The following is a 26,939-nucleotide window of genomic DNA, read 5'->3' as shown; positions in this document are numbered from 1 at the left end:
GAAAACATAGGAGGCGCCCATAGTATTCTGTTTTATTGCAAATATTCTTTTTATCTATCAAACTATTGGCGGGTTGAGAACCCACTAGGTGAACCGAAAGACAATCAAGATTGTGGGAAGTCGCTTGATACAGCGCAAGACCGGTCATTGTGACGATCTTTTTAATAGGCCTATGCCTTGGAGTAGGCATCTAGCCGACGTGAATGACTGAATGAAACTCTTCATAGTACATATATAAAGAATCCAGGAAATTATCATATAAAATGGCTTCAAAGCGTGGAAATAGGAATAAATAAATCCTCTCACAGACAGATTAATGATTATCATCTTGTTGCAATTATGTTTCCGTTCTCACACTGAATAGGCATGCATATTTTACATACATCGACGATGAGGTATCATAGTGAGTTGTTAAAGTCTATATGCAAACATAATTCGTTGTTAGTCTTCCAATAAATTTACTTTGTTTCTAATTTCAATCAAAAGGGTCTTAAAGTAAGAATAGGATGATTTGGACCTGATAACCAGTCCTTGACCATTCTCCAAATACATGGAAAAGTAGAGCACATGAAAGAGCCTTGCTCAAAACCAACTAGGATAAAAAAAAATTCACGTTTTCTATAGTATTAAAGTAAAAAATAATAACCCATCGTCGTCATTCAGCTTAGTTACGCCCATTGAACAGATAAATTAGAAAGCCATGTTCACATTAACCAGATGCTTTAATCCTTTTAGATGGATGCGTCTGAGTAATTATGATTTAATTGGTCAAAGGGCGCAGCTAAACTGAGTGACAAGTTTATTTCTATTGATCATGTTAGCAACCATTAAACAATAACTTCGGATTTTGTTTGAAATTAATACGATTGTGTCTAATACATTTGCGTTCGTAAATAATAAGTATATGATATATAGTGTCACACGCGGTAGTTGTCCTCAAACAAGCTTAACTGAGCTCGTGTAAATACCAGGATTCATGTAACATTCCTTTCCGCTTTTGCATTTGAATTTTTCATTGTGACACGACTGGCATAAAAGTCCGAGAATGTGAGTGTTAAAAATTGAACTATACTCGTACAGTTTGCAAGAACATCTCCTTTTCTAAACTTACATAATATTTTCTCAACAAGGCCACTGTCCATGGTTAACTGTATTATAACATCCATGCATTAGTTCTCCCCTACGCGACGTGTACATGTGATTCGACTCAAACGGAAAGTGATAATATTTTTCCGAGGGGTTAGGGGACTACTACACTATCGTTCTCTTTCCTCGCGCTGTCACATAATCAATAGTAATTTTGCTGTGTTAAAATGTTTGAATATACCTTTATTATGGAAGACGATATATCTTGATGATATCGGTTAACTGTTAATGTATGGTCATTTTATCATTGTATACCTAATGCGATCTAGTAGGGTTTAGTGTTACAAAACCTTCGAATTTTCTAGAATATTGCTAACAATACATACAATACAAACTTATCATGATGGGAAAGGTCGCTGGTAAAAGGATGGTTGGTAGGAGAAAGAAGTCGTGGCTTCGTAACATTAGAAAGTGGACCGGAATCGCCAGCGCTGCTGAGCTATTACGCAGAACCAAAAATAAGGAAGAGAGCAGGAAGCTGATAGTCAACCTCCACTAGTTGGAGAGGCACTTCAAGAAGAAGAATATTGCTAACAATAATTAATTTACCTTTTTTATTGTCGATATTATATTGTATACCTCCAGGGGTCGAATCAACGACTATCTATTATTTATGTCAGTCTATAAGCACTGGACCACGTACGTTCATTACGTTTATAAATTTCATTTACGTAATATATATTCACATATCACATCACTTTCACCGGTAGTTCTGATACTGATCTAGTATTTCATGACAAGCGATCAATATCCAGTTTCAAGCACGTTTTTCCTTACGACGTTACTCAATATCTTATATACAAGCAAACCTACGTTATTTGTATTGAGATTTAAAGATAGAATCTATGTGCTTTTGACGATTAAAAAATGTTTGCTAATTGAATTATAACAACATTCAAAAACATGCAAACAAACAAAACCGGTCAATTCGATATTTCGGTCCTCTGGGGCACAGATGAAATGGAATTGTAAACGGGTATTGAGTGAATGCCTAAACCCGGATCTTGTTTCGGTACATTTATCTTGCGAACTATTACAACATGGATTATCCACAAGAGCTGCATGAGCGCAAACTTCCAATCCGCACGTCGTCTATGTCATTACATAAATTCTCTTTAAAGTCTCTTGGCTCCGGTAATGACCGGGGACTTTAAAGGGAAAATATCAAGACTTGTCGCTAAACAGTAAAAGCGAAAAAAAAATTGATTTCACAAAGCGTGGCCATATTTTATTATCCCCGAGCAGAATGATCGTCGTTAATATTCTACTCAGAGATCGAAATAATGATTGTTCGGTAATGTTACCCTAGGCATGTTGAACCAGTACACTTTATTCAAATAAATATGTTACAGATTCTTACAATAGGAAACCATGAGACATTGGTAAAAACAAATCGCAAAAGCCTATCGTGGAAGTGCATCATTATCTACGCGGTTGTCAAAGTAATCATCATAGTTAAGTATCATTACGCTTTCCCGCGGACAAGTGGTCGTGATGCCTCGTGCCCGCGCGCTCGATGTTCGGAAAGCACGTCGGGCTGCGGTTCTCTGATAAACGTCGACGCATTTATTATTGAGAATCGATCACACGGTATTCTGATAATAATTCTACACATTAAATACACGTCATTATATTCGTCGTCATTTCAGCCATGATGTCTACTACTGGACATTGGTGTCCACCACAGAATTTTAATAGCACCGGAAGGAAACGGCTTGCACCCAGCGTCTTCCAACGACCTCGTTACATACGAAGTTATTTAAGATTGGTTATAAAAAAAGAATAGATAATTCAGCGATTTATCGAGAGATTTATCGATTTAATGTCTTAATAATAAACAATGATTGTTAACCAATATAAGATTTTTATTTCGTACACTGCGAAACCAGTAATAATGCGACTTTGTTTTCATTATAATGCTTTAAGTGTTAATTTTTGTTTGAAGTAATTATCTCACGTATTTTTTTGTTTTATTTACAATCGAGTTCAAAGTGTAAAACAGGGAATAAATTTATTTGATTAAGGCACAAATGATCTAATATTTATGTTGATTTACGGCTTTTAAATATATACACCTATCATTTTGGAACGAAAGATTTTGAAAATAAAGGAATTTAATAATGTAAGCACTAAAATATATTAAGAGCACTCATTGTACTGTAGACATATTTTTATATAGATCAGTTTATTAATTTTTTTATATCTGTTAGTATTACGAAGCCAAAAGTGGCAAGATTTCTAATTTTTCTCACAATCGATCAGACTATGGAAACCGCCGTGTCGCGCTGTAGAAATGAGCGCGTCCAGACCGGGGTTAGTATAAACCCTTACCTCGCCGCGCCCCGTTCAGCGGTAGCGCTATAGCAACGATTATCCATATACAGATTCATATCTAGTTACAAAGTAAAGTCGTAAGCAAATAACAGTTTGAAGGTAAATTTATTTGTTTCTAATCAGGTTAATATTGCATTAGTCTTGTAGTTGTTGCGCTGCCTTTTGTAAAAACCGACAATGTTATTTGTCTCAAAAAGCGCCTGTCGGGAATCGACTGACGACCTGCGTCTGAATGTCTGTCTGAGTAGACAACCATTAATCTACTGATATTGTATTTGATACTAATACTACTATTTCGGTAATATAATACTCGTATCTTCCCAGTCGTGCACTCTTGTCAGAGTGGTCAGTTGCCCCTACTGCTCTCGCTATGCGTCGTCAAGTAGCTGGGTGTTTGTCAGAGTGAGAGCATTCAGCTATTGAGTTTTTTACTGACAGTTAACATCTGTCTACTTTTCACCTCCAAACGTTCCATTAAGTCCTCATTACAGGTGACATGTCATAAGAACTTGAAGATTCGTATTTGCACAGTCGAGTTCTTTGAATTGGTCCACCATTGTCCACCGCCGGGATTTCGAGAATCCGTCTCCACGTTTCCTGAGCGATTATTTTCCGACGATCCAGTATCCCCAGCGTCTAGGTATCAGGCTCCATATAGAACGAATGGAATGATGAGGCTTCTCATAATTCGAACCTTTGTCTTTCTGGTTATTCTACGTTATTTCCTGATCTCTATGAGATTTATGTAGTGTACAATAGTTAGAAAATATTGTAATATGTAATAATTATTTTGCTTTATTTGTAACATTACTGATGACGCGCTAATGTTGCGATGACGTAAGTAAAATTCCCGTTATTTATCACACAGGGATGAACCCTTGGTAGTAAAACGCCTTGTGAACTCACGGCTGTCTTTGTGTCCACTAATTTGCGGTAGATGTATTTGTCACTGTGACAGTATAACAAGCTAATAAATGTTTATGAATGTTACTTTGATAAATATTTGATTAGAAGTCGTAACGTTGACGACTTTTGTAAGTAAAGAGCATTTATTAGCTTTTGTTATAAATTGAATGTTCATAGATTTACGTTATTGTATGGTAATAAGAATAGTTAATATTCACACGGTTATTCTCCGTAATAGACGTGTGAATAAACAAAACTATGAAGCTAAACTGTGTCTTGTTATCTATTTGTCCGTTTAAAAAATAGTCACAAGATAATGTAACAACGTACTCTTACAATTGCAACAGATCATCAATATTGTTTATTTAAAAATTAGATTAAGGAGGTAGTAATTTCATATTTATCTCCTTTGTATGACGTAAAACATAGAGAGAAATTTAGACGCAAAAAACATAATGGCAAAGTTTTATACCTAAGAGTTTGAAATGAGTATGTTAATGACGCCCCTTAACCTCCTTGCGGATGAAAATTTTGTAAAATCAGTTCTTAGCTCACCTCTACTCAGCGAAAGAAATATTCTTACCAAATATCAACTAACTTAGTCTAATAGTTCTAGATATATCGTGATGAGTTAGTATATAGGTCGTAATCTCCAATATATACATTGAGATACGTATGTATATATATATATATATATATATACATATACATAAATTTACGATCTTGAATTAATTCGACGCTATTCAATAATTATAATTAAAGTTTTTTTTTTCGATTAGCAAATTTTCTCTACCTTATCAATATTCATTAGAGCCATCAGGCAATTTTTTTATTCACGTAACGACTTTTTGCCGTACGCGACACGGTCTGGTAGTTTGCAACGTTTATTGTTCGCATCGCTACAGCGTTCACGTTATGCTTGGCCTTAACAGACATCAGCTGTCTTAAACGTAAATTAGTAAATGATTCTCGCAAAAATTTACCAAGAATCATTATATAACGTAGGAAACTATTAAAAGTCCGTGTTACAACAGCCCATATTAAATTACCCGGTATTAGGATCGATGGCACACGATTCGTTCAGTTTACCTCATCGGTCGAGAAAGCGTGTTTACATTGCAGCCGGTTGACGAACCGTTTGTCCCGTCGTTCCGGTGAAACGCCATATCGTGTCGCCATATACGGGCGGTATGATAACGGTCGTGTCGGGTTCCGTCGTGCGATGCTATTGGAAACCAATCGTCAATTGTAAACACACGTGGATAAATGCAGCACTTATTTTGTTAACCGCGTTCACGCACTACGACTAGTGTCTATTTTACTGACACTAAGTATTGTCTATGGGCCAATCATTTACTACGTATAATTATAGTAAGTGTCATCTAAATATAAAGAAAGTGTTTATAACGCATATATACAGGTGATTTGTTAAAGATGTAAAAGTTTTATATGGAGCGAATGTATGGCTAATTTGTTGTCAATTAATATTCGGTACACTGTATCCAAAAATCAATGCTTTCAAAAATAATAAATGACTTTATGATAATATAGTAAGAAAAAGCTATAATTTTTAAGATTCAGATTACTACATATTAAAATTTGTTATTATTAATTGCCTGTCCCTACAGACTGCCCTGGCATTAATTATTAGCCTGCCGCGTTGCAATAAAAAAAAATTAATGTTACTAACTTCAGATTTATCACTTTATACAGAGTGACAAATAGCCTGTATTCACTCTTTTAAGTCTTATATCCCTATAACGAATCAACCCTGTAGAATAGAATAAAATATTTGTTAATACTATTGTAAATGTTATTTATACTTTTCAGCCAATAGATGTTGATTACAAGACATAGGCCTCCCCCAAATGCAGGCAATGCATGTCCGGTCACGATGACCGCCGCACTGCCTGCATCCACCGAGATCTCGTGAGCTTTAACTACTTCGTTAGTACATCTCGTGGCGGGCCTATCCGTGCCGGATCTACCAGCTCGTACCTCATCCACTACAACTTGACACGAGCAACTCTTAAATGCTACTGTTACTGAAAAATGTAATTTATTCCCTTTTGATTCACAATACCATAATGGTGCTTTGTACTATACTAGAATAAATAACTATAAATAGCAGGTTTGTGATAATATTCAGATGCCCAAATAACAAAATTAATGTAAGGAAATATTTTCAATCGTATTTTCAAAATCTTAATTTAATAAACAATATTTTGTCAAACAGTAAATTTATTTAACATTTCCGTTTACGTACGTAAAAGTTAATTAGTCTCTGTCAACGTTAATAAGGCATGCTCTCTATGGAGACCATTTATCATTTAATACAAACTGCCTACGCTATTAGATAGTGTTTTTTTAGTTTTCGAAACGGCTGTATGTAATATTTACTGAACAATGATCAACTTGACAAAACCAATAAGTACCTATCCAAAATAAAAAAAAATCTCCCTATGTTCACTTATAATTAGCGAAATGGCTCCAACCACTTCAGTATTTCATGCGATCTCTCCTCTACAGCCTATCATTCAATAATATAGTTTGTATATTATTTGTTTAGTTGGTATTAATGCGTGTTTTCCTAGATATTTAGTGTGATTTTTGTCGATGTATCATGCGACATACACGAAAACATGGATTTTTTTTATTTTTTGTTCTAAACCAAACTTTATGTACTTTTATATTTACTGATAAACGTTCGTCAATATACAGTCCATCGAACCCTATTCTATTATTAATCCCGGTATTGAATCCAGTTTGAAAGCAGCGTCTAGACGCCTAGACGGCCTGGATTGGATTTAACGCAAAAAGATGTAAGTCCAGATGCGAAGCATTCGCTTCAACCCCTCTAGTACCACATGTCGAAGTCATTTAAAGTATTTTACTTTTAAATGCCAGAGTATTACAGTCGATAATTGATTGCGCGGTATCTAATTAGCTTCATTGCGTATTGAAAGCTATTAATCGGATATTATTTATTTTATGCTATTTAGTTCTTTATGCAAACAACTAACTATTAACACTATACTCTTAGTTACTAGATCAAACTTAATACATATTCAATATACAGGTTTCTTAAATATATATTAACTTGTATAATAGCCTATTGACTCGTCATAGAGACACACATCCATGGGATGTTTAGACGGAAATAGTTTGAAATTACACGATCCAGTAGTATCATTTTAATCTTAACCACCATATTGCGTGATGGATGTTTTCTAAATCTATGTCAAAGAACAAACATCTATTACGAACACGTAATAACAAAATCAAAAAATGTTACTTGAAAGTATCATAAAATAAATATCTTCGTTGTTGCTCAATTTGAAAAAAATATTTCCAATTGGTACTATTTTTATTTTGAATCTCTTTTATTATTCCTAAATAGAATAAATTTAATGTGTATTTTTTTTTCGTTGTAGGCAGCGCAGGAAATTGTTCGGTACAAAAAGCGAAACATTCAAAACGTTAAAGGGCACCCAATTATATCTGCTCTAGTTCCCTCACAAGCATGGTGTTGTAACAAAATGTGAAAGCGTTTGTGTATGTTTCGCTGAATAATTGCAGGATGCTCAGATATTGAGTGAACGGTGTGATTTAGGTCTTGGCACGTACCATCCCTAATAGGTTTGGCTACGAAAGATTTACGGTTTCAGCCGATCTAATTAGGTTTAATCTTCGTGTCGAAGTAGGTTTCCCTTCGTTATAAATACCTAGAAGTGTTTGCGTTGAATGGGCGAGCTTGTATATTAGTTACGATAGACTGTAAACGCTTGATTGATTGCTACGAAAACAATTTTGTAATTCTTGTTTTTTAATTGTAATAGTGAAAGTAGTGTTTAAATATATTAAACCTTTATAATCGATATTCTCTTCTGGAAGAGCTTGTTAGGAATATGTAAATCAAATAGAATTATGTTATGTATTTCATTGCTACGATTACAACACCTTACGTTATTTAATTTGAAAAAAAAAAAACAACTTTTTTTTTAAGATCGCCTTTCCATTAAGACTTTCTAATTTATTTCAAGAAACAATTTCCTCTGGATACGTGCTCTTCAATCTACGGTACGTTTATCGAGAAAGGAAATGTTCAATCGTTTTTCCTGCCAGCTAATGACAGTCGCGTGATAGATAAGATAAAGGATGCAATCTACTGCAATTAAATTTTTGTAGTTATTTTATGTGACTGTTTTTTGATAAACTTAAGCCTCTATTTTGCTGTCCACAGTTCAAACCAGCTCACAGAGTTGCCGCGAGAAGTATGCCAGATGCCACTGCAGGTCCTCCTGGTGCCAGACAACTTGCTGGCCACACTGCCGAAGGAGATAGGCAAGATGAGCTCGCTTGCGGAGCTCGACGCCTCCAATAATAGACTGACACAAGTGCCAATGACCCTCGGCGATTGCAGTGGCCTGAGGGCGCTCGACCTTAGCAACAATCAGTTGGGATTACTGCCTTTACGTAAGTTACATCATCGTCTTCATTATCGTTTCATCCTTATGACAGCTAGATTAACCTTCTCTTCTCTAGAAACTCTAAGACCAGTTACATATGGCTACCAATAAGACCGGTTACATATGGCTTGTATCCATCAGTTTTCGACGCCTTCAACAAGTTCATTTGTACACCTTACGAGTGGACGTCCTACGCAGAGCTTGCCGGTCTATAGTTTCTACTTCAGAACATTGAGGCCCCCGGCGCTCATCTCTAACATGTATCCTATGTCAAAACTTTGAAGAGGTTGCTTTTAAATACTTTCCTGTATTCTTTATTACTTTGTATTAAGTGCACCCTTGAAAACTATTGGAACAAACCAATAACTTCTGACAGTACAAAGCCTGAAACAGATAGTAAACAAGATTTAATTTTAATACACAGTGATCGGAATTTCGAAAACGCATTTTCTTACAATATTATCATTACGTTATTTAGAATTTTCTAAACACTTAATTTCATTCCCTTTAAAGCTTTTACACCAATCACTGTGTATTAAAAAGAACTATATTTAAACAGCTACTCTTAAACTCAAATGGTGTAATATTAATGTTTATTAAGATAAACATTTTACAGAGCCAGTACAAGATTATATTCAGTATTAGGTTTTCCGCAGGAAAATAGGTCGTGTTGACGGAGTAATATTTACGTTTCTCGTGTTAGAAGTGATGGTTCATTTATCACATTTTCTTCTTTCGGAACAATAATTTGTTTCATGTTAACTTACGAAAGTTCATTTATTGAGATAATAAAATTAGAAATGCTTGCATTAAAGTATGAGTCACTTTACACACCTGGTTTGTGACGCATAGATAAAAAATACAAATAGTCGTATTGCAACTTTAACGTAAATGATAAACTCAAACTTTTTATTAATAAATGTAAAATAGTAACACAGCTAAAAAAGAAAAATTATTGTTTTGTACGAGTATGATGTGAATATGCAAGGAGACTGCAATTAAAGCGTATTATAGCGTAATATGTATATTTTTGCAATAAGGCTTTAAATATTGACATATGCTTTTTCAATTTTTACAGTAAATATTTGTAAAGATATCAAGTAAACCACACGTATCATGCAAACATCTAACATATTCGTGTGCTCTCTCTGTCTCTCTCTCTCTCTCTCTCTCGTGGATGTCTGTTTTTTTCTTTGTGCATGCTTTCGTTTATTATATCTACAAAATGTGAATACTTACTATAAACTTAATTTTAAACGGAAAAGTGTTTGCATAATGTATATAAGTTGTTTTATACTGCATTATTTATAAATGAAGCCGACTAAAAATTATTAAACCATATACATTTTTACAGCCGTCATATGCAATAGCTGTCATGCAAATTTTTTTTTAATGTTCGGAGTGTTTTGATCTACCAGCTGTCTTGACAGACTGTATGTCGGAAGTCGTTGCATATCTCATTCCAAAACAAAAATATTTTAACACGATCACTTTATTTATTGACTAAATGTGACAGATGCAGCTGTTAAAAGACAACATAAATTTGTAGCGTGTGGACTGTCAAACGCGCGAAGTTCAAAGAGATTTGTAAATAAATATCAAAAAAGTATTTAACAATGCCATATTTCAATGGCCACTAGATTTATTGATAATTTTCTGTATAATTTTGTAATTATTCTTTTCATAACATTTTTCTGCAAATAGTAAATTCTTCTATAAATTCATTCCCAAGTTAAGGCGCGACCATGGGAAATTAATATTTATAGTGAAAGTCTTTTAGTGTGTTTTATTACTAGATGAGAGATAATTAGGCATAGTTAAATAATAGTTAACTTATGAAATGTAATGATATAGGTCAATCGCAATAAACGTTTATAAACAGGGGGGCCCGTGAAAACTTGTACTAGATGAATTATTCGGGCGCGGCGAAAGTGTGGCGACAGCTTCAATAACATTGTACTGGTTGAATGAAAATATCTGAAATATTAAAAACACTGATTTGACACAGTTTATTATATATGGATGATGCTAATTGCGTTCATTCCCAGTCATATCTATTTACATCAATAATAATTACGTCTTATGCTATACATACTATTTAGGATCACAGATATTTTAACGTCTTTTTGTTTTGAAGCCAATATTTAAGGTAATTAATGTGATCCACAGAGATCACATACCTCCGCCTCGAGCACCTGGACGTAAGTTGCAACTGCATATCGTCGCTGCCATTGGAGCTACGTAACATGACCACCCTAGTCACACTTAACTTAGACAACAACCCACTGGTCTCCCCTCCCACCACAGTAAGTTATTTAAATAACATGTTCTTAATAAATGTACAGAATTATTTATTACAGGTTTAAAAACTTTAAACGTTTAATTGTCGATTATGTATGCATGGTACAACCTTTTTGAAAATCAATGATTTCAGAAATAATATATAAAGTTATGATAATATATGTGTAAGAAGGGTTTTTTTTTAATTCAGATTACGATATGTTAATAATTATTATTGTTTACTATAGGTTCCCGCAGTTGTTTTACTGTTAGAACTTTTTAACCTGAATACAATAAAATTTAAAAAATTAATAAAAGTAAAATATTTTAAAGTGATCACTTTATACGGAATGATTGGAAAAAGGCTTTAAAGCTGTTTGCTGACAAATGGGCTATACATTCATCACTTGTAATATTTGCACCTATAACCAATCACTCTATATTTTACTCGTAATGCTTAAAATATATTTTGATTTTCACATTGACTAATTTTGCAAAAAGACATCGGTCGATGTTACTTTATTTTAAACAAGAAACTTGATTCTTTTTACTAAAAATGTTATCTTTTTATACTTTAGTAACGGTTTTTGCGGCTCATTTTTTTGTTGATTTTTCCTGAGAAATGAGGTCTGTGACTTTCTATATAAAACAATACAGTTGTTAGTCAAGTTATGAAACTGATGTTTTATGTAAAATTAACAGCTTAATTGAATTTGCACTTCATGTAGCGCTGTTTTAGCATACAGCCTCGAAGCAATGACACCAAACGCGACCATCAAGATATTACGCACGGCTTAATTGGTTTGGAACTTAAATTCCATAATGCTATATAAAAAACAGCTATCCTAGCGGGTAGGCCCACTTGGCGAACTTAATAAACTTCCCCTCAATCTTTACTGCAACAAAATTTCATAAAATCCATTATATTTTTCTTCCACATTTCAAGTATCTAAAAGTATTTACAGTTCCAGAGATGAGGAGATAAGTCAATACTTAATTTCTCTAATTTTATAGATGTATATTTTATAAAATCCATTCTTGTTGGTAATCTTTAACATGTAAAAATAAATTTTTGCTAGTATTATACCTATAAGACCTACAATTTGAAAATATCAAAACCCACTTGCGGGTGGAATTTCGTTAAATCCGGTAAATAGATATAAAATAAACCTGTGTAATGTAATTCGTCAATTTCCAGGTATGCATGCGCGGGCGTGTGCATATATTTAAATATCTAGAGAACATGTCGAACAAAGATTCTCTACCAGCACATAGACGTATAGAAGACACGAGAAGGTCCGCAAAACACACTTCATACATCAACAGCTCGCCCGCGCAGAGCGCTGTCCACCAGATCACGTCAGGCAACGCCACTATCGACTGCTTGAGGCATAAGCCGAGACACGTCATCGACAGCGGATATTGCACGGATGGTGTTGACAAGAGATGGTCTAATGATGGTAAGTGAATTTTCTTTGTACTTGGCTTACTGCGTATTTAACACTGACGCTGTTTTACGATATTGTAATAACATTGTCGTTGGAGCTTTTAGTTTATGGACATCACGAACCGGCAAACGCAGCTTTGAATGTCCGCCCACATGTTGGCAGACCGCTTCCAACCGGACCTATTGGAGATCTTTAGCAGTAAACGTCTTACGGCAAAAATGATTATATTTAGAACAATATTTCAATGAAATCGTTTTTAATATTAAAAAATTTGAAAACTATGTTTTTTTTTTAATTTTGTATCGATCGATACGTTTAAGTGGGTGTTAAGTGATATTGATTGGATGCAATTTTTCAGTTAGGTCAGACGTCAATTTAATTTACTAATGGAAACGCCAGACGGGATTTTTGCAATAAGCATTTTATTGAAATGCCCTTTTTGCCGTAGTTATTATTCGAATGTCAAATTATAATGAATGATTTTGATTTCATAAATTACACAAATACTTTCCAGTTTCCGTTTTATATAACATAATTGGGATATCTTTTAAAACTAGTAACTGACGGTAGTGTAATCACCTAATGTTAATTGTAAAATGGATTACTTTTGTCATGCTCTTACACAATTTCGTTACAGAAATCTCACTTAATATCAACGCTCTTTGTGGAGCATTCCATTTTTAACAAATGTAAACAATTGTTATATTCTTACGTTTTCACAATATTTAATTGCGTATTGAACGATAGGTTCCTTTGTAAATACTAGATTAGTCATTAAAAGCTTCATAAAGCAACTATCTATCTCATTTCGACGACTACCATAGCTAGTCGTCCAAACGCAGTAAAAATAAAGCTTTGAAACCCAATAAAAAAACTTTGGTTAACGAAATTAAAAACTTATCGATTCATGTATATTAACATCTCTTCTGTCTATATGACTAACGAAAGTAAACGAGTTTCGTTTGTCCACGAACCTTCTCAATCATAATTATATTTTGCACAGAAAAGGGAGATTTCAAGGAAACTGCGTAGCCGATGCTTAGTTTGTGTATTTTACCGTTACCCTCGTGTTACGTAGATGACCTCACCATCCACCACCAATTCTTATTAGCTATCATTTATCTGCAGCTAGCGGTGACGTTGGCGGCGGGGGCTCGGGCCGGTCGACGCCTAGCACTCCATCGACCCTGTCGCCAGGCGCTGCCCTGTCCAGGGCACAGTCGCTCTCCAGTGAATCGCCTTTGGCCCCTTTGACGCCTTTACTCACTGGGTAAGTCGCACGATCCTCAATCAATGTTACATAAAACACAATATTATATATTAATATCTCTTATACGTTTACATAATAATACATAAAATTTAAAAAAGTTGGTATATAACGACAAAATAACAAAGTTTATACGTAATTATTTGTCAAGTTGTTGTTATTAATCAATATCTTAAGCGTTTATTTTTGTCGCTTACAAATAATACTCAAGTAAATAAACAAAATTTAACTTTATGAAAAATATTGAATCAAATGTGAATCCACAAATCCTTGAAGTTTAGTCTAATTCGACATTTCTAAACTTTATAAAATTAAGCTCATGCCAATTCATAGACAACAAAATTCTAGAAATCTCTTTCGACCAAATTCAATATTAATGCATGTTAATTTAAACACTTTTTTAGACTATATTTATAATAGATACTTGCTTATCATAATATTTATGGCGCATGGGGTTATTATTATTTCGAAACTGTTTGTTTGCGAAATACAATGTATATTATTAAATATTACTTTTTTGCATGAGGATAATGGTTTATATTTTAGTGTTATACCAAGGAATTACGTGAAATGCGAACAAATCAGCTCATTGGGGTAACATCGTATATGAAATACAATGAATAGAATTATATCGCTTTGCTATAGTATTTAAAGAAAACTATTTATTCCCTTATAGCTAGAAATTTCCTTAATTTTTTTAAATTTTTTTTTGGTCATTAATACAGACAAAATAAAATTATTTTATATTTATATTAACGTAGTAGCCTTAAACATTTATCTTGTACAGACATTTGTTATCTTCAAATTCTTATGTAAAGAATCAATATTCTATTAATATTATTTAGTGGCTTGACCATATTTGATAAGTAGTTTTTCTTTTTATTAGAGCAACAGTAAACTTATAGAATAAATTGTAGAGAACCTAGTATTAACGTTGTAGTTTATTGTAGATAATAGAATGTAGTGTTATTATTATTTCAAATTTCTTGTATTTTTCTTGCATTGGCTGAAACAGAGGTAAACAAAAATGATATTCCGTTCTAGTCACCGACATAATCACTTCCTGAGCCATCTCTCTGTCTTATTTTTTTTTTAGTTTTCCGACCCTTTTTAAATTAACCCCCGGTGTTGTCCCTTTCAGCCTCCGTATATCACCCGAAGGGAACATTTCGAACGGCGACGATAAGACTAAATTAGCACATCAGCAAACCTACAGGTACATCGTCACCCATATGCACGACTTTCATGTACATAATGCACTAAAACGTTTCATTTTTATCACGTGATGACACTTAGGTGTGGAACTAATAATAAATATAATAACTTTGTTAATATGTAATTGCGACATTTCATTGTAGTTTGAGAATATTTACAACATTTATATATATGTTAGCTATAATATCACTGGTTGTCATGGGTTTATTTGAGGGGAAACATTAATGTAGATATACTTTCTAACAGTTTGGTTATGGTCATATCATATCTAAGTGTCATTCAAACTTTGTTACTGCCAAACCGTAAATATTTTTAACAAGTTTTCTATTCTTGAATTATTTACAAAGATATGTACTAAAATATCATAAGTTAATTCAAATATTTACGTTTTGGCCGTTATAAATAAAAACACTTCGTGATTTAACACTTTATTGTTCTAATTTCAGACAATATAAAGAAGCCTTAAGACAACAACGCCAACAAGACATCTATCGGCCCCGAACCGAACAACCCTCACCAGAGCTCGACTCCTCTCCGCAATCCCAGAGCCAAAGCCCAGTCCATTTCCAGAGAACCTCAGCTCCCCACTCCCCAGTCAACGGTTACAGTAACGTATCACCCAATCTTTACAACCGCTCCCTTTCATCAAGTTCTACCACATCTGCATCTCCTAACACATCACAAGTGCCAAATTCTCCCCTCCTACACTCGACACCTAGAAGATTCCAAAACCAAAACGGCAACAACGACAAACAGGAAGAAACCAACAAAAGGCCAGTGCAAAAAGTAGTTCCCTCGAGAAACGTCAACAAAATGTATTCGTCAGTAAATGGTAACGTTGATTACGGGCGAGTTAACGGACAAACGGACGCGTATATAAAACCAACATCGCCAACAAAGTCGCCGACAAACACACTAGGATATAATAGTATAGGATTAAAGTCTAATATACCGCGGCAAACCAACGGAGGGGAAGGTGCGAAGTTATTAACAACGACGGTATCGTACTTGAAAGGTGCTGCGCCGAAGCCGGCTAGCAAGATGGCGTGGAACAAGGACGCTCCCGTCGACAAACTCAGCTTCACCATGAAGCGAGAGTTCGATAAACAGAAGGAGGAGAGTGAACTACTGGAGCAATTGAGAACGGTAAATATTACAATTTATATGTAAAACTGTGTGAGAGCAACCAATTACCTTTTATTTATTCTTTTATATACATATAACATTTTTGTATTAATTTCAATTAGGCAGATTATCGATTGACAGTACCCAATACATAACTACTCAAACAACAAGCCGTAAACTGTATGCTATGTTCGCCTGCCAAACTGTTTAGTTCTATTTCAACCTCGAGTTTCCAATATGTATGTGTATGAAAGCTACGGATTATTTTAGTAAGAGTCAACTATGATAAAAGATGCGTTAACACTGGCTACTTTTTAAAAGATACAGAAGTAACTTTCTTTTTAATCTAATCAAAACATTCGTTTTTACGTTTTGGTTTTCCTCGTACAGCCTCCACAACATGTTTTAATCATAAGCTAGAAAGAAATCAGTACTAAAACATGAGGGTCAATGCATAAGTAGGAAAACGCATTTGCACCGTGCAAACGATAAATGTTCAGTCTACAGTGATGGTTTTAGGGTGATTGGTTATAGGTGTGAGAGCTTTGAAGGTTGTTAATATAGATAGAGTTAGTGGGTGGATATTCTACGTCCTTCGTCGATTAATTAGTAACAAATTAAAGCCGTGACATATTTTTTTTCTTACCAAAAATAACTTTAAAAATGCACCCGAATATTGATATATTTTGGGTAGTTATAGAAGAAGCGTATAATATGTTAATATTATATCAGATTATCGAGTCGCGGCTGAAGATGTCGCTACCAGAGCAACTCGCGCCGGTGCTGGCTGATGGAGTGGTCCTCTGTCACCTGGCCAATCACGTACGGCCGCGAGCAGTCGCTTCCGTGCATGTTCCCTCACCTGCCCAGGTACGGTGACACTGCTGACATTAAATAGTACACTTGTACTGATCAGTATAGATGACCTCAAGGTCAAATTGTTTTGGATGATAAAGCACTGAACACAAAGTTTCAAGTAATGCATCATTTTAAAGTAATGAGCCGAGTGAAGTGTTTCCCTGGTATATTTATAAATAAAAATAAATTTATATATAAGCACAACACACCCGAAGAACATGACCAATTCGGAATGTTTTAGTTTAATGATGTAAAAATATACAAAAATTTCAAGGAAAAAATTAAGAAAAAGTTCTCTAGCCGTCAAAATATTCAAAACCAAAAAAGAGTCTTAGAATATAATCAAATTAAAAACGACAGACAGATAGCAATGAAAATAGAATCACATTATAGTTCAGTTCCGGTAGTGTACAACATTAAAAAACATTATAATATTTATAAATAAAGTGATTACTTTAAATTACTTATTATTTTTTCTTTTGCGATAGGTATTAGATGTCGCTTATACTTATATTACATTTTTCAATTAATAATTGTATTTGCTGGTGAAGGCAGTGGGCGGGTCATATAGCGCACAGAACAGATGATCTGGAGTGAGACCATGGACGGCGGTGGTCTCTCTTGGACTCTATCAAGGTAGTCTGGCCACAAGGTAGACAGAAGACATCGATAAGATCTTCAGATAACGATGGTTGCGGACTGTTTCCAACTGGTCTCTATGTTTAGCAGTGGACATTAAAATAATTTACCAACATCCCTTACACCATATGGGTAGACCATATTATATAACATGCTTATGCAAATTATATGCAGTGAATCTTACAAGATTTTACTATTTACAGTAAACAGCTCTGCATTTTTTTGAGGTATAAGAAAGATAAATTTATCCATCCATGTAATTTCAACTTGAGCAAATACTAAACGGGAATATTATACCATAAAATGAAATGATACTTAACAGTACGTTAAAAAAAACTATGTTTGTTCAAAAACTAATTTTTAAGGAATTGAAGCCAATAATAATTAAAAAAACTGTTTATCTTTTCAGCCGAAACTAACAATGGCAAGGTGTAGAAGAAACGTGGATAATTTTTTGGAAGCGTGTCGAAAAATTGGAGTAGAAGAGGTAAGATCAAAGTATAATAATATAATTATTCTTATAAAATATACTAATCTCAATGTTTTGACGTTGTTTCACCAATCATTTCTGACGTTGAATTAACAATTGGATATTAAAGTTTAATAGTTCTACTTTTAAATGTTATATAGTGAATATTTTTATAATATCGAAAATAAATACTTTCACAATATTTTTGTGTTAAATTTCTATAAGTACCCGATATCGCGTTTCCGTTCCGAGTGTTGCAGGGTCATTTGCTATCCTATCGCGAGCAAACAGAATGTTATTTGAAACTAAGAGATGGGTGGCGTGTGTTGCAGGAGCTCATCTGTTCGCCCGCAGACATACTGGCGTACCCGGAGCGAGAGGGAGACGCCAGTATCGTCCCTCTCGCTTGCACGGTCACCGCCCTCCTCACACACGCCACGCCATACACTTCGCCAAAGGATAACTCAAATGACCCACATTATCAAAACCACGACTACACAGATGAAATAAGTTCTTTCGAAGTCAGCGAAGGAGCCGAAATCACAGAAGCAGTGGAGACATCAATTGAAGTAAATTATTACCAAAGGCAGTTAAACAGATATGCGGAGGATAGGTATATAAGCAACTCCAACAATTATTCTGACTACGACAATAATTACACAATAGACGAGTCCGAGGAGTTCCACTTGAACTTTGAGAATAACAATGAGTCGGTCCAGAGTGTTAACTATTCACCAGTTTATAGCAACGAGGGTGTAAGAAACAGAGGACCTTATTACCATAACAATAGAATTCAATTTGTTACGCCATTTTGTAAAGAGAACTCCATTCTGAAGAATGACAATTTTGAAATCTATGACACCGATGAAGTAGATTTTCCACTAGAAGCTAGCAATGAGGAAACAGACGAAGGAAGATATGATAGAGATAAATTAAATTTAGATTTACAGAATAACATGAACAGCATTGTAACACCGATGGAAACAGAGAAGGAAAGAGAACATCGGTTATTAGTAACATGGCTATGCCTCGGGACATTCTTTGTGTCTGCTATCTTGCTTATTGTATTCCCTTTGTAATAATTTATTAACAGTTTTCTTGCTTTAAATATGATTTGGTAAATGGATTTTTGAGTTATTTTGAAATGAGCTTTTTTGTTGCCATGAAGTGTGTAATTAAGTGAAGGAATGATGCCTTAATACAGTGAACTGTGATTATGTCTGCTAGAAGTCTAGATGAAATTATCAGAATGAGACTGACTCAAGGAATTTCTTTTTAAATGGGAAGGGTTTCATATACTAATAATTCTTTTACTAAATTTATAGTCCAGGTGAAGTTATATATTTGAGGACACGTTAATATTTTTTAAGACTAAGTTTCAAATTTCAAACGAAAGTAAATAATGGAGTAGATATTTCTTTGTTTATTTGGAGATTTTTTTGGAGAGGTAGCTAACCCTGTTAGTCATAAAGTGAGTTTTTGCGTTTGGTTGTTTTTTTTTTCTTATTCCAGCGATCTCAGCATTGTTTTGTTTTGAGAGGATTTTCTTTTATTGTAAGTTTTTTTATGTAAATTTAATTACTTTTTATGTACCTCTAAATTATTTTAGTGATTAGGATATACTTTTTGCACCCATTTGGTTAACGGGTTACATTGCAACTTAAACTCCCAAGATGCTATAATAGTAACAAAATATTACATTGCATTTATCCTTCATTAAAAATTAAGTAAAATATCACTGCCTGGACCTTTAATCATCAAATAATAAGTTTTTATACCGAATGAAGAGCCAAATATATTTATAGATACGGACTGCCCACATTATCTATTCAAATTGGTCATAGAAAATTTTTAAGCATTAATAATTGAATGAACCGTAACAAACAACAATAATGAATTGCATTACCAGTGATAATGTTGTTTGGAGCTTGTTCAATTTTGTAATATTTATTTAATACAATTTTAATGTGATGTAGGAAACAGACAGTATAATATATACTAAAAAGGAATAAAAAATAATACCAAGAAGTTTAAAACCTATTAAATTTCTCAGTATAGTATTTCATCTATGGCCAATCTGTCACTGTGAAATTCAGAGTACAATGAAGTAATTCATGTAATACTTGGTGCAAAAAGTATGAAAAAGAGAAAAAATAAAAAATATAGTGCGATAATTATAAACGGTAGCATTAGTCTAATCCTAACGTTAAAAATAATTATCCTGTTTCTTATATAATAAGAATATGCCTTACTCGAGACATCATATCGTTATTGTATTATTAATGCAAAACATTATGTTAGTATAGAGGACTGTATTCCGACTAGAAGCCATAGAGGTGAAATATTTTGATTTGTTACAAAACAGATTACAAAACATTACATATGTTATATTTAGGCGACAGACAACTGGTCGAACATAAGTCTGACCCGGAGAATATTGTTCAACCTAACAGCCAACAAATGAGGTTTCGATTTTTAAAATTTAAAATTCCTTTATTTTAAAAACAAACGACAGACAACACTACGTCAGATGTTAAATGAGCCTTATTATATCATTTGTAACTAATAAAAAGTGAAAATCGTAACCATTGGTTGACATTGGTGAGCTATAGATGGTGTAACTAACTTAACTTATGTACGTAAATTATTACAGAATTAATTATGATATTGAAAACTAATTTATCGTAACTAATAAATGTTTTCAGTGAAAAGTTTTCGACTTGTTGTCCGTCGCCTAAATGCAACTTTGGTGATATATGTGTACCAAATGTCCATCAGTAAAGTCTTTCGATTTTATGCCCGGGCATAACAAAAACTCTGAATAAATTATATATGTTCTTAAAATGATTATTAGAAATATAATCATTGGGATGGTTTATTCATTGTTCAAAAATATATAGTTCAGAATGAAAGCTGTTATAACCGAATGAATGTAATTGGAATCAGTCCTCGTATGTAGTAGGTGCTTAGTGATATTTAGACTGTATTTTGAGGCTTTTCCCCATGGCTATTGGAGAGATGAATATAATAAAAGACAATTTTAAAAATATTTAAATTATATTGCTTAGGTTACGAAACGAATCGATTAACGAACTAGCGAACAATGTGTACTATCGATATGTATAACGATTACTACAAGATATTGCATTTTAATGAAAGTGGACAAAGTAACTCGGCGAAAGTATATACAGTAGAAAGCTTGTGTTCTTGCCGTGGTTAAGAATTATTCAAAGCATTATATTTTTATTAGTTAATAACTTACGAATAAGATCTAATAATCGGATGCATGTTTGTTTAAGTAATTTTGGGCTTAGAAAAAGTGGAGGCAGCTTCTATAAGTTACTAATAAATAAATTAACTAAAGTTACTGTATATAACCGTCTCAGTCGCACATGTAAGCTATAGCTGTAAGCTAAAGCTCGCTTGCCTGTTTTCATGGCGTTTGTTAAGCGTACCTCTTATAAAATTACATTGATAATGATAAAAACATGGAGAATTTAACAGTTTACTAATACCCAAACCTTGTTAAGATCGTTAGAAGACTTGATGTAGACACCTTCCAACTGACAATATTGTAAATCTATGGGGGAGACCTATATCCAGCTGTGGAACTTGCCCACTGAAAACTTTAAATTGTACCGTGTAATTAAGATTTCATGATCCCGATATACTAAAATGCATTCGATACAATATGTATTGTTACAATTGTATTTTTTATTGTGTTACAATTGTTACAATATGTATTGTTTCGATACAATTTGTATTCTATAGTTATATCCCGACACTAGATCGTAATAGATTATTTTATTTACATAATTATGAAATTAGGTTCATAACCTGCAAAATCCCGACGTATTCCAAAACAAAGGCAGTTAGGTAAATATGCATCCGGTGTCAGATAATAGGTTATGTAATTATGTAAACGTTTCATCTTCCCATTAATCGTCAGTCGCCGAGTTAAATCAGTCCACGTATATTTTATAAGCATTCCAAAGACACGATTTTTATAATATTTTGAAGACACTATTCTGTAATATTTTTACTGTGTGTATTAGCACCAATGTATACATCTTTTTTAGTGTAACATATTAATAATTATTTGGACTAATGGTTTAATAAGTTAACACACGACGACCTTCCTTTATCTCTATCCCAGTAATATAGGTCCTCAGTGCTATTTTAGACTAACGTTTATAGTCTAAGAGTTAGTGAGCGCCGCACATTGTTTATTTTACATAAGCTGAAAAGTTCTCAGCACATGCACCTAACACAGGTCGAAGAAACAGCCAATGTAGCAAAAGTCTAACTTGGTGCTAGAACTGTCCAAACTGTCTAGCAATATATTAAATCACAGGTAGTTTGGACAATATGTACTAAAAAGCTTTCAGCTTTAAAAAAAATAACGAGAACCTGGCTCACTGGCTCTTAAACTTTTAGGTTTACTGTCGAACGAGAAATATTCTACAATTTCGTTCCTAGACTCTTGACACCTGATTTCAAGTGTGATACAATTATAAATTGTTTTATCAGCAGCCAAATATTTAAATAATAAATAAAATACTGCTTGCTTTGCATTTATTTCTTTTATTATAGCATTTAACATAGCGGCATTTATGTATATTGTGTTATTTGCAACGTATGTTTTATGGTAGTCATATTAAATATACTTTAACTAAGCCTTATTAATCTGTTTAAGTTGTCGTGTGTTATGGCGTATTTTGTATTGATCTTTTAAATAGTTCGCTTTTTAATCTTATTTTGAGCTTTAAATATTCGAGTACAATGCTAATATAATTCTACTAAGATATATCTAATATATATTATTTATGCTTACATAGAATATATTCAATGGCTTTTGGTGCTTGGGTACTTACATATGTAGTCATCTGGTTTTAATGCACTTTTAATTTGTTCCTAATCATTATTTTTCTCGCTGCATTGAGCTACACTTGATATTTCTTTGTTTTAAAGACCCATTTAAATTGAATCTAAGATCCATATTATCGTATCCTATATCTAAATAATTCCTAAATTAGTAATCGCGTAACACTTTAGAAACGGTATGTATTATTTAAATGTATTGAAGGAAACTAAAATTTAACTGTGTAGGCTTCCATTAATTTTATATATTAAATTTAATGTTATTATTTAATATTTAAGATATAAATAATATCATCAATCCACGTATAAATGCAAAAGAAATTTAAGATAAAACTAACAAGTTATAGACAATAAACATATGCCACTAGAGATAATGTAACTATGGTACCACCGAAACTGTTGTACCGCGTCTTGGGGCGCCACGTGTCCCTACATCCACTACATCTGCGGCTATCGTGGTATTTCCTCGACCCTCTCCCCGCGCTTGCCTAAGGCGCGGTACAGCAACTTCGGTAACATTATATTTTGTCCAGATTGTTTTCTTGCCCAATATAACATGTGAATGCATTAAAACTGGATGTTTAAAGTTTCTTATTTAAATAAAAAAAACCTTACTAAAATTATTAAACCTTGTTCGTCGCTTTAAAAAGATAGTTCAGTATTATTTTATGGTCAATTTCTTTCTTTGTATTTTTCTAGTTAAGTATACATAGTGTACTATCTCAATTAATATTTTTTCTATATATTGGTTTGTGATTATTGTTCGGAAGTATTTCGGATAACAGGTTTAAGAATGTACTTTTTAGGATGTACTTACATTGTTTTTTTTTTCTCTATTTAAATAAATTTCTTATTGGCATTTATTAGTGTTTCATTCCATCACTGATTGTATCCGTGATCAGTTTACATATTATTGATTGAATTCCTGGAAGATATGACTATAAAAATCTCTATGGTTATACAAAAAAGAGTAGTTTTAACCGAGTCTTTATTTAGTGACTGTCCAAGCTGAAGTCACCTAAGCTATCTTAGAGCCCATTGGCTTTCCAATTCGGTAATATTGCATGTGATGTGTCGACCCGAGCCAAAGTTTCCGAAGGAGCTTTCGAGCCAAGTTACGATGTTTAGACTAAACAACTTTGGCGCTTTGTCTTCAAACTAATAAGACTACAGGCCTATATCCAGCCGAAGGCGTCCTACGACTGAAATGACAATTACGAATCTGCTTATTCATGACAAAAAACTACCTGAATCATCTCTCATGGTTATATGACATTTTGTTTTTTTTTTAAATTCTCCAAAGATTATATGTAAATCATTAAAGATAAAATAAATGACGTTTTTCTTCGTTCGTATTACTCTCGAATAGAGACGCACTCTTTGAAAGAGTGCTTGCAGATAGTACGAATTTTAATCTTAAATATTTAGTATCTTATTAAACCACACTGTAGTACATTATTACTATCCTTTATATATAATACGTTACAATGTGTAGTAATATTATCTTACTTCTCTGACGTTTATTTATTTCTAAAGATCGTGTCTGTCTTTGAAACGCTTGGACGGAATCGATGACAAGATCTGTCCATGTGTTCTTACTTCTAGCCTTCCTCAGATAAAAATGGCGTTCAGTTATTGGTTTGTCTTTGTTCGATCGGATACGCGGTCCTTTATCTCCCTACTTTCCCTACAACGGGTAATTTGTCCGAGCTATCTAGTTGTCTATGGGCGTTGTGGCCAATAATACAGGTTATATTATTTGTTTCAGAAATTAATGTGTTGTGCTGCGGACGTGCTGGAAGGTAAGGGTACAGTGCAAGTGGCGATCACTGTGACGGAACTGCTCCGCCGGCATGCGTGCTTGCGGGCACCCGCGTCCTTGCCCCACGCCACCTAGCGCCCAAAACTGGCCTTAGCGCTGCAACCCGCACTCTCGCTTTAAGATAAGCTAAGAGTATAAACTAAACAGAATCTTTATCGGACTATATTCGTGATTATATGATATAAATCGATGGACTTACCTTACGTACATATAAACGTGTATAAAACTCTCTATGTATAAAAAATGAGAGTATTATTTTGTTATCAAAATCTATTATATTAATTTTGTGTTTGTAGCACAATTAATAGTACTCGTATTGTAATATCGACGTATGAAAACGTATTTGCTGTGAGCATATGCTTTTTTTTGTTTGATATGAAGCTCATTTTAGGAAAAATTAAGTCTCTTATTTATTTACTTCAAGTTCAATCATGAAATCCATGCAGCCAGGCACCTTAATCGATAAGCGAAATATTTATTAGTAAATTAACAAAAATGTGTCCATGCTATCCGTAGGTCTTACTCTAACTGGTCAATGTGAACACAGCTTTGCAATTTTTGATCGATCACGCTGCGTGGTATCTTCTTTGGTTAGCCAAAAACAAATTAAACAGAAGTATTATTGATACTTTTATCTCATTAGAATGATGTCATTCTTGCGGACAAACAAACATCTAGATCATTCCGTGTGATATATATATATTGAGTTTTCTAAAAATACGTATGTTATATTAAAACCATTATGTCTTAGTGTAATATAAATATTTTATTGTCATATACTTTCTTGTGTCACGGCGTCTGGCGTGTTATAAAAATGCTAATATATTGTCTAGGGGAATATCTTAATAATTATTTTTATATAAACAAGGAAAAGTAAAGATAAGTTTTCAAAATCAAATTCCTATGATCTTTTTTCCTGTTTTTGAGTTTAACTTTATTTTATGCACAAAAAATTAATTAATGTTTAAAGGCCTACATCAAATACGTTTTTTTACGTCGATAAATGAAGTTATCTATAGGATCTTAAACCTAGTGAATAGAAAGATCATATTCTACGCACTTAGACATAGGATTCGAGAAATTTGTCGTTGGCTCACACACGTTAAATCGTGTTTTAGAAGGACGGATTGTTATTATGAATTGTAAATCAAATATGCAAACCAAGCTATATAAATACACTTTAAAAATAGTGTCTTTAGAAATAAATGAAGAATATTAAACGTAATATCCTAGTCTATAAAAGTTACGAACAAAATGTTACAATAGTCCTACCGAAAGAGCTGTGCCGCGCCTTAGCAGAGCGGGGCGAGGTGGGAGCCAAGGGAAAAAAGTATGAGTGCCGTCGCCGCGAGTGTTAACAGCTGAGGCTGACAGAACTGAGCGCCTGACACTCCTTCTCCCTCTTCTCCTTGCCGCTCTCGTCTCACCGCGTGCATATCTAAGGCATGATATAGGGGTTTCAATAGCACTATAGTGAAACACATCCATTAAATAATTTGATTCCATAAGACGTATCTTTTAAACTTTGATCCTCGTTGTATATGTGTTACCAGTTTTTCGTTAGACCGCGTTTTCCCTGTTTAGATCTAATTATTACTAAATATATTTTTTAATACTAGAATTTATCACTGATATGTTTGATTTTCGGATAAGCCTTGTTGTCACTCCGAGCTTTAATTAAAATTAACACGAGAAAAACTAATTAGAGATTCAAAACAAGATATAGTTTTAAACACGAGTAGTTTAGTTATTTAAAGAATCTAGGACATGTAGTGATTTCACTTTAAAATTAAAAAAGGATATACAAATTATCGTGGCATTTAGAGTAAGTACAAACAACTACTAAACATAACTCAAAATGTACCTTTTTCACATACATCCTTTATGCTACGACTGACATTAAATTTTGAGCATTAGATAATTTTAGATTTGACTAAAACATTTAATATGTTATCACTAGACAAAACGCGTTCTAACGATTGGTTTTAACTGTAACATATATACGGTTAAGAATATCTAAAAACCGGGTCAATATTAAAAATGTATCCAATTCCACCAATGGCTATTCTTTTACATCAAT

At 33.6% G+C, this 26,939-nt stretch overlaps 1 protein-coding gene across 2 annotated transcripts in view; it reads left to right on the top strand.

Annotated features, from left to right (window-relative positions):
* Lrch (Leucine-rich-repeats and calponin homology domain protein) overlaps window positions 1–25,542 on the top strand; it is a 78,853-nt gene extending 53,311 nt beyond the window's left edge. Inside the window, exons 3-11 of one of the 2 annotated variants that reach the window (XM_068765189.1) lie at window positions 8,630–8,862; window positions 11,025–11,161; window positions 12,334–12,595; window positions 13,712–13,853; window positions 14,992–15,066; window positions 15,512–16,211; window positions 16,923–17,060; window positions 18,097–18,174; window positions 24,806–25,542. In XM_068765189.1, coding sequence (XP_068621290.1) covers window positions 8,630–8,862; window positions 11,025–11,161; window positions 12,334–12,595; window positions 13,712–13,853; window positions 14,992–15,066; window positions 15,512–16,211; window positions 16,923–17,060; window positions 18,097–18,174; window positions 24,806–24,934 — 1,894 coding nt within the window. In that variant the 3' untranslated portion in view covers window positions 24,935–25,542. Of the gene's footprint in view, window positions 1–8,629; window positions 8,863–11,024; window positions 11,162–12,333; window positions 12,596–13,711; window positions 13,854–14,991; window positions 15,067–15,511; window positions 16,212–16,922; window positions 17,061–18,096; window positions 18,175–18,488; window positions 20,510–24,805 lie in introns of those variants that run through there. The other variant, XM_068765188.1, reaches the window with a different exon arrangement.
* The last annotated feature ends 1,397 nt before the right edge of the window (window positions 25,543–26,939 follow it).

This window comes from Battus philenor, unplaced genomic scaffold (assembly GCF_028537555.1).
Source record: "Battus philenor isolate CCGP_79_NKW_IND1 unplaced genomic scaffold, ilBatPhil1.0.hap1 SCAF_2, whole genome shotgun sequence".
Classification (NCBI taxonomy): Eukaryota; Metazoa; Arthropoda; class Insecta; order Lepidoptera; family Papilionidae; genus Battus; species Battus philenor.
This window is presented reverse-complemented; position numbering and strand designations above follow the sequence as displayed.